General features: G+C 29.9%; 2 protein-coding genes across 2 annotated transcripts; both read right to left on the reverse strand.

The window, feature by feature from the left end:
* Positions 1 to 1,294: 1,294 nt before the first annotated feature.
* On the reverse strand, positions 1,295 to 4,102 carry LOC114409765 (thaumatin-like protein 1). The gene is made up of 3 exons (XM_028373348.1): positions 3,844 to 4,102; positions 2,517 to 3,150; positions 1,295 to 1,797 (listed from the first exon to the last, which is right to left on the reverse strand). The coding sequence occupies exons 1-3, from the start codon at positions 3,899 to 3,901 to the stop codon at positions 1,557 to 1,559; spliced, it is 933 nt and encodes a 310-aa protein (XP_028229149.1). The 5' UTR covers positions 3,902 to 4,102; the 3' UTR covers positions 1,295 to 1,556.
* Positions 4,103 to 8,163: 4,061 nt separating this feature from the next.
* Positions 8,164 to 9,209, reverse strand: LOC114409766. The gene is made up of 6 exons (XM_028373350.1): positions 9,118 to 9,209; positions 8,837 to 9,006; positions 8,695 to 8,757; positions 8,562 to 8,581; positions 8,422 to 8,466; positions 8,164 to 8,327 (listed from the first exon to the last, which is right to left on the reverse strand). Exons 1-6 carry the CDS (start codon positions 9,206 to 9,208, stop codon positions 8,222 to 8,224), a joined length of 495 nt encoding a protein of 164 aa, XP_028229151.1. The 5' UTR covers position 9,209; the 3' UTR covers positions 8,164 to 8,221.
* Between the last annotated feature and the right edge of the window lie 442 nt (positions 9,210 to 9,651).

The following is a 9,651-nucleotide window of genomic DNA, read 5'->3' on the forward strand; positions in this document are numbered from 1 at the left end:
GTGGTTATCAAACTTACACAGGCAACACTTGATGAATCATTGTACGAGCTTGCTGGGGAGCTGGTCAAGCAATATATCTTATACAAGAGATCATGGTATTTTCCTTTCCGTTATCTATTTTTTTTGGGTCCTCTGGTGCGGTTCTTGCCAAGATTTGGTAGGGATATTTTCCTTTCTTGTTATTTTCTTCTTTCAGCTTTGTCAGTAATATATTTTATCTAAATTATCAATAATAATAATATATAATATAGGTTCAATTTCTTTTCTCCAACGAGAGTTATACAAAACAAATCACTCTCTCGCTTTTTAAATATAATATTTATATTAGGTAGTATCTAGAACAGTTAATTAGTTGAATAATGTGCTTAAATTATTATATATTTATGATATTTTAAGTGTTTTCTACAAACTGTAAAAAAAGTGTTTTCTAGAAGAAAATCTAATTTAGACCCATATAAGATTTTTTTAAAATAAAAATTGTAACTTTTTAGTTGCCAAATCAATAACAAGAATGTAGCAATAAGAATTACTGTTTGACTAAACATTCATTCATGATAAGGATATGCAGAATCTTTTGAATGGGAAAACAAAAAGTAAAACAAAGAGGAATGGCAAAATTGGGTGAACCCTAAATGTGGCTGAGCCAATATCAGTTCAAATTAAAATAATTATTATTATTATTATTATTATTATTATTATTATTCTGTTTAAAAGAATGTCAATCTTATCCCACTTCTAATGAAAACGGTAGTATAGTAGTGTTTCCTTGGTATTTTTCTATTCAGATTTTCATTTTTATTCAGAGTGTTTCCTTGGACTGAATTTAAAGAATAAATAACGCTCAAACTATATCCTTTGAAATTCTGTGTCCTAGTATTTTGGCACCCATTTTATTGTTTAGATATGGGTTTATTAGGTTGGTTTTTTGCTATAACTTGATAAAATTGATCAATTATGCTCCAAAAGATCTCATGATATTTCAGGAGCTTGTCTAGATTTATGCTGATATTTTCTTTAGGCTTGTTTCATTTTGCTCCATTATTGAATGCTATTTTTTGTTATCAGCTTCCAATGGGAACATTACAGAGCCGTTTGGATGCTGACTTTCTCCTATCTCATATGTGCTCTGTTAAGTTTAAGGAATGGATAGTTGTCCTGGCTACTCTCTTAAGACGTTTTGAGGTATGTTTGGCTTCTCTATGTACAGGACAGTGAGATAAATGAAATTATGCTGACATCATTTCATCAAAATTATGTTGAAATTATAAGGAAAAACTGGAACAGAGATAGAGAGAAAAAAAAAAGAATAATAGATACTTGTAAATGTATGTTTGCTTCAAAGGTACATTCTGAGTTTCTCAATTGAAAGTAAAAGCAATATAAAATATAACAAATAAAAAATAAAAAATACACGTAAATGGACCATGAATATATGGGCAACAAGAAATATGTGGGAGAGAAATATAGATGGGCAACAAGAAACTAATTCAGGCAACAAGTAAAACCAAAAACTAATTCAGGAAAAGTAAGGGCAATAAGAAAACCTTGGCCATACTCTAATGCCCATCAACCATCTCAACAATACTATTGGCAGTATTTTGTTGGGGATCGTGGGTTTTAGCTTTAGCTCTTCCGAAGAACATGTTGATTCTGCATTCTCTATTTGGTGAGCGATACCATATGTTGCATGCGCAACAACTTAAAATAGAAACTGAGAACACAATAGGTATGAGTATCTTCATCAGGAGCAAGAGGACGTAGTGGGATGAGCGTTCCACCACCCCAGCTGGAAATTTTCTGCATGAAAAATTCAAACACCCAAATCCAACAAATTAACACCAAATTAATGCTCAAGATGAGAGTTTGCCTTTGGATTTTTTTTTATATTAATAAAAACTAGGCAATTTTTATTAATTATGATGATTTTTTCTGTTACTAAAATTAAGAATACAAAAAAATAATGAAAATGTATAAAAATCATTATGACCTGTTCACTTGTACGGATCAACATACTAGTTAATTAATTAACACAAGTATAAAGTATTAAATTAAATTAATTAATTCCCGGCGTGAACTTTAATTGTGGAATTTTAACGTCAAATTATAACAAATGTGAACCTTTTTTTGTGTTTATGTGTGTGATTAGATGTGAACTGTTTTGATTTAGTAGACAACACTACACTCATTTGTACTGTTGGAAAGGGCTAATAAGTTTCTTTTTCTTTGCCTTTAAAAAGGGGGATAATAATATCTAAATCTATATTAATACATTTAAAATCATTTTAAGGCTTAGACTCATTTTGCCGGTTTTTATAATTCAACGATCGACTTAAACCAAGGTTAAAAAAAAGACTCATCCATCCATTTATACTGACAAAACAAATAATAAATTTATAAAATTAACGTTTATAAATTTTGTTATTCATCATTAATATTCTAAAAAAATATAATGAATGAACATGACAAGATAATTATAATAAAACAGGGAGTAGTATTTATTAAGAAATTAAAAGTACCTCTTGGAGAAAGCGGGGCAGAAAGTAATGGTAAAATCGGCAGAGACACAAGTGAAAGAGGCATTGTGATAAGCATCAGGGCATCTAGTTTTTAAAAAGTGTGAAAACAAGTTGGAATTATTGCTGCATGGCTCATGAACCTCGCACGAGCTTTTGCAACCCACAACGCTCTCGCCCTCTTTTATCACCTGCAGCTCCACCGGACACTTTTTGTTCAAGTTCCTCCGGCAACCAGTCGCCCTACAGTTTTCGGCTCCTATTGCGCTCCGCGGTTCCACCACCAGGGGGAGGTTGAAACCGTCCACGAGGCTCACGTCGAAGTAATCCAGCCCGCCAGTGCCATTTAGAGTGAACTCTGCCAGAGTGACTGGTGCGGTGGCGCCGCCACATTCTACAGTGGAGGAGATGCAATCACCAGTGACGCACGTGAAACTTCCGGTGATGTTGTAGGAGCAGAGGGTCCGGCCCCAGAGTCTGCCGGACCAGGTTGGAGGCACTTGGATGGTGTTGGTGTCCCCTGGTTGGAGAACCAAGCCCGGGGTGTGGACCGGCAAGCTTCTGGCAGCAGATAAAATGGCAGGCCAAACTGTGTAGCTGCACTTGTTGGTGACCATTAATGTCGCTCCGTACGAACCTAGAGAATAGAGAAACAAAATTATTTATTATGATAAATAATATGATTTAATAAAAAAAAACTTGCAGTATCAACACTTATAATAGAAATCTTCAAAATATTTTTTTTTTAACAACCCAAAACAAAAGACAAGTATATGAATAAATATCACCTGATAGGAATCCCAAGAAAAACACCACAGTAGTAAAAGCCATATTTGATGAAATTAAACAGACAATAAGATGAATGTAGGAAGAGGGGGGGGTATTTATACAGACAATAAGATGAATGTAGGAAGAGGGGGGGGTATTTATAAAGATTTTTTTGTGTAGCGGAGCGAAGACGTCTAGGAGCAGAAAGGCAAAGACCTTTTCGACATTTATTACTACTTGGCATTCATGCGAAACCCAAGCAAAGGCAACTCTCAGATTTTGTCATTGTCAATGTCATTTTTTTAGCCACAGGAAACTTCATAGAAATTAAAACGAAAAGGTCTTTGCCTTTACGCTCCTAGACGTCTTCGCTCCTCTAAACAAAAGAATCTTTGACTTTTAATCTTATTGTTTTGACGAAAAGGTCTTTGCCATCAATCATTCCTATTCCTTTGAGATTTACTCCTTAAAGTGATATGAAGTTTTTTTTATAATAGAAATCTTCAAAATAAGTTTTTTTTAACAACCAAAAACAAAAGACAAGTATATGAATAAATATCACCTGATAGGAGTCCCAAGAAAAACACCACAGTAGTAATAAACACTTGAGTTGAAGCCATATTTGTATCAGTTTACATAATGTTTAAGGTTATAACACAAGAATTTATTTTCTGTCATCAATCTTAAGTTATAGGCACGTGGCTTCATCATAGTCATGGGTGTCTTGCTTCCCTGTTTGTATCCTTCTCATTCAGCGATTTGTCAACTATTGAACTTATCAAATCTTCATGCACCTTTCACTCTCAAGTCTAGCTCATTGTCAACTATTGTACCATTTCTCTGAAAGCTATCTTATAATGGATAGCAACAAGTTTGCAATTGCAGTTATAAGATAACGTAACAGGAAAGGAAAAGTCAAAAGTCAATTCCTTCTGACATAACCTTCTAGATTGTGTGGAGATGAGTCAGCTGTTTCATTTGTTTTTTTCCTATATTGCAGAAGAAGAATATGCCATTGTTTTTGATGAATTTCATATTGCATTTAATTTTTGTTGAATTTGAAATCTTTTTTTTTTCTACGTACAAATACATCACAAGTTTGCACGCGCTTTGTTGTATTTGAAATCTATGCTTCTCTCTCCAATAAATTATTAGGTTGATTCATTATTTATGATTTCAATTAATAATTATATGCTAGGTAAATAATTATATATTTATTTTTTAAATTAAAGATATACTTAATAATTATTTAACAAAAATTAATTGTATTATCTTTTAATTTAAAAATTCTTAATCAATTTAAAATATTAAATTATTTATATATTACATAATTATTAATTAAGACGATAAATAGCGTGATAATTCTAAATCACCCCATGTAACTCATTGAATTGTTACAGCAACGCCGGTCACATTGACTGTATTCGGCTCCAAATAATTTAAGGAAAAAAATATGCTCAGCCTATGTTTTAGAAGGTGACAAATTTTCATTTTAAATATTCAGATTTGAGTGCAACCAAAATTACAAGGTGACAAAGTTTTTCTTTTCAATACTTATTTTATTTTATTTTAAAATACGAACCCAACATTCTAATTGAAAATCCTCAAAAAATAATTCCTATTTTAAAAATTACTTTCTTTGTTCCTCGGTTGGACTGTTTTACTTTTAGCAACCAAAATATTATAAGTGGCCGTATAGTTAATGAAAAAACATTTTTTTAAAGTCTCTAAAAAAAAAAAATACATGTTTTAGCAAAAAATAAAAAATTTATGTGCCTTTGTCTTAGCAAAAAGTAAAAACTCTACATATCAATAGGTATTTTTTATTTATTTAACACTTGACACATAAATAATTAGTGTATGTTTGGGAATAAAACAATCACTTATTTATTAAAATTGATAAAAATAAGTATTTATTCTTAAATTAAAATTAGTTAGTTTTATCTTGAACTAGAAATAAACAATTAAAATATACAAAAGCTTGATAAGTCAATTTTAATAGAATTTAATTAGAATTCTGATATCATAATATTTTTTATTATGTTAATCAATCATCAATTATTATATTAAAAATCATTCACTGGTTACTATTTTAAAAGCCCCATTATAGTGTTATTTCATTGACTAATAATATAAACCTTTTACATTAATAATGTATCTAAATTAAATTTAATTAAAATATACTATTAATATAAAATTATTTTACTGATTACTTTATATATATATATATATATATATATATATATATAAATTAGAATAATTATCTTAAACAATTGAACGAGAAAGTTTTTTCAACTAGAATCTAGAGAGTTTGGAAGATTTTGTTCATTAATATAATGTGATGATAAAATATTTTTTTACTAAATATGTGCAAAAATATTTTACAGTAATAATATATATCATGTAAATTCTACAAAATTAATTATCAATAATTTTCATACAAGAAAATATTTCTAAAAATATTAAATTATAATATACTTTTCTTTCATGTATGATGTCTGTAAAAAAACATAATTCTTAAAGACAACTTAATTTAAATATTTATAAGAAAAATGAATATTATTTAGACTTAATTATCAATTTGATATTTAAATTTAAATTGAATCATTTTAAAATTTAAGGATTAAATTGAATTATTTAAAATAATTTAAGGATGAAATCAATAATTAAGCCTAAATTTACCTTGTTTTTTTATTAACCAACTATGACTAAGTAAATAATAACGTGGCTGTACATCAATAATCATTATTTAATTAGTCTTTTCCCAAATTTGAATTACATCATTTTCCAACTTGTGCATTGGACATGTATAAATTATATCAAATACTATAAATGTGTTTGAAAACAGAGCGTAAACTTTCCCTTTCATGATAAAACGACAGAGTCTTTATTAATATCATCACTACATAATCATGACTGTTGCTGTATCTTACTGCCAGCCAACTTTTATGTCCTGAGGCATTTGGTGCTTGTGTGTGTTCTATTACATAATTTAATCTGCAACCTCTTATTTTTGTTATTGATTTTATTTATCTAATCTTTAGTACAATTTGTGTCTAAGATTAGCAATTTATATCAATAAATAAAATTCATAAAAAATGCAATCACATTGTGACTGTATTGTAGACTTGGGCGGGTTAAAACTTAATTTGATATGCGTATGCAAGATTATTAAGTGAATTTATAAAAGTTAATAAATTACCTTTAATTTAGTTTTTTAACATAGCGAAAAGGAAAGCTAGTCCCTGGCTAACCAATGTGTCACATGCACTGTCTACATACGAGTCTAATATACTAAAATGAGGAGTGGAAAAATGGGCAGAAAATGGGTTATACAAAACTTGGCTTGTTGTTCGACTAGCATTGCTTTTAGAGTAAGAGAATAGATAGACTAATTGCTTGATTATAAATTGATTTGAGAATTAAAGGTAATTTATTAACTTTTATAAATTGATGGGGGGCGGGGGGGCAAATTTACCGGTATCTTTTAATTATATTCTTACTTATCTCTTAATCTTTAACTAATTTACATATCTATTATTGAGTGAAAAGAAAAGGAAATAAAATAGGAAATTATATAACAATTTTAATAGAAAAAAAATATTAATTTCTATCTAATAAGATGGAACTAAACATTCGATAAATTTTCATTAATGAACTATAAACAATTATATAAATAAATTTAATATCATATTTTAACTAAATTAGGATTCAAATATATGTATTTTAACTAAAAAAATTTAAGATTCAAATATATGTATTTTATCTTTATTTATATAATGTTGAATCTTTACATTTTTATTTGATGTGAAATTTTAGTTCATTTTTATTCCAACGGACAAATTAGGATTATTATTTCATGGTGTATATATTTAACGGTGAAGTTTAATATAATTAGGTCCATTAAATTTTATCAAGTCTGATCGACGATTATGCATCAAAATTCTGTAATAAATATTAACGTGACTAATTTAGTTATTCATTAAATATATATAGATTATTGTGCCATCTGCTATCTAGTAAAAAATTCCATATAAAAATTGATTGTATGAAAAACATGAAAGAATGAGACCAATAGATACTTGATTTAAAGCATAATTATTAAATGATAAGCTTTTAAGGAATCAATATGCATTTATTCGAACCATGTTTAAGAATTAAGACGGTTAAACTTGCATTTCTCAATATCTTTTGTGTCAATAAACATGGATAAATATATATATTTTGTCATTAATTTGTATTTTTAGTACTTCCAAATTATCAGTGTACCTACTCTTTTGTCAGAGTGAACGCATGCACACTTTCATTTTCATAAAGTCAAATGTGTTTTTCTTAAATTTTATATTTCATACTTATAATTTTATGTGTTTGAATTTCTAATTTATTTTGATGTGAGGATAAATAAATATGCCTACTTATTTTAATAAAATCATAAATATTTATCTTAAATTTTATATTTCATACTTATAATTTTATGTGTTTTTCCAAATCTAATTATTAATGACAAATATACAGCACCTAAATAGAGGACATTAACGCTAAACAACAAATAATTTTCAATGGGTTCTCTCACTGCTGTTAAATTTAATCAATCCTGCTTTTCATTCTCTAATAACAATATTACCTATAAAACTTAAGCGAATTAAAATTTTCTATTAGGAGTGGAATAAAATCTTATTTAATGTTTACTATATCCATATCTTTTGTATTGAGATAGTAATACAAACATGTACCAAAAGATGAGCAGAAAGTGATTAAAAAATGAGACTACTGGCTGAGGTCACTAAAATGAGTAGCAGGAAATACAATCTGCTTCTTCTTGTTTTGTGAGAAGGAAGCAAAACAAAGTAACTAAAAACTAATCTCCTCCCACAAGGCTACAACACAAGAATCCTCAAGTTCTGCACTTCTCATGTCCTCGTTTTTTCTTTTTCTTTCTTTTATTTTTTTACATATAAAGAAAAGACTATAACAGTCAAAAGAATAACAGAACCTGTGGAAGCTGTTGAATCAATGTCGCAAGTAATAATGCTCTCTTGAAATTTCCTGCATTTACTGAGGGATCAGTAACAATATTTGTAGCAATTATAGTACATTTCACCAATGCACAACAATATTTCGATTAACTAACGCGATGAACCTTATCTTGCCATTCATATGAAGCATGTTGTGGAAGAATTGCTCACTGCAAACACACATGGAAATCTATTGAAGCAAACAATCAATTTAACTTGAAAAATGGTGGAAACGAGCACAGGAGAGTGGCGAAAGATGTGTTACCGCAAATCTGCTTCTTCACTCTTTGGTCATGAAAGGACAACACAACATACAATTACAAACAGGTCCGACGATGACAAGTTATAAACAAGAGCAAAACATTTGAAATCCGACGGCGAGAGTGAGTGAGAATCACCTTGAGAGTTTCCAAATCGGATCCGACGGCAGAGATGTGGTCTTGAATTAGAGATACTCTCGCCTGCATCAATGTGTGTTCAATTGAATTGAATTCTATTAAAGAAAGTGAGTGAGATTACTGAGATGAGAAAGAGTGTAACCTCTAGCGTTTGAGCGGAAGATTCAGTCAACATCAATTGAACTTCGAAGCCTTTAAGATCCTGTTCGACGAGTTCTTTGCAGCGCTTCGCATTTTCAAGCTCCGCATTGGCCTCGCTCAGCTCAGATTTAAGCTTCTCGATTTGCTTTCTCAGATTCACCACTCTTCGTTCTTCAAATTTCAATTTCAATTTCAATTTTCAAATTTTCAAACAAAATGAATATCATGAAGCATTGCTCTTCCTTCTAATGGAAAATTGGAAGCAATGAAATGAGTGAATACCTCCTTGAGATTTCTCAGCAGCGAAATTACGGATAAGGCCCAACAGTTGTTTCTGCGAATCGCTTCCTCTTCCCATTCCCGTTCCCGCCATATTCTACCGCACCTTCCACAAACAAACCAACCTTATTTATAATCGGTTAAATCATCTATTTAGTCTTGTATTTTATTATTTTTTGTTTAGTTTAGTTTTTTATTTTTTAAAAAAATTTATTTTAATTATTTATATTGTAAAAGATGACCAAAATTATTCTTCCGTGTGTTTTAAACTAATACCACTAATGATTTTAAAAATTTGATAGCTAAAACGGCCATAAAATGTTTTTTTTTTTCTTCTCCCTTTTTCTTCCTCTTTCCGATTCTTCACTAGGCAACACACCACGCACAATGAAGTTCGAGAAAGGAGTGAATCTCTTACAGCACAATGAAGTTGAGGACGATGCACTGAAGCACTGCAACAGAAAAGGGGTTGCCGACAAGGAAGAACTTGAAGACGATGTGTTGAAGCACTATGTTGGAGAAGGGTTTGTCGATGGC

Source organism: Glycine soja, chromosome 4 (genome assembly GCF_004193775.1).
Source record: "Glycine soja cultivar W05 chromosome 4, ASM419377v2, whole genome shotgun sequence".
Taxonomy (NCBI): Eukaryota; Viridiplantae; Streptophyta; class Magnoliopsida; order Fabales; family Fabaceae; genus Glycine; species Glycine soja.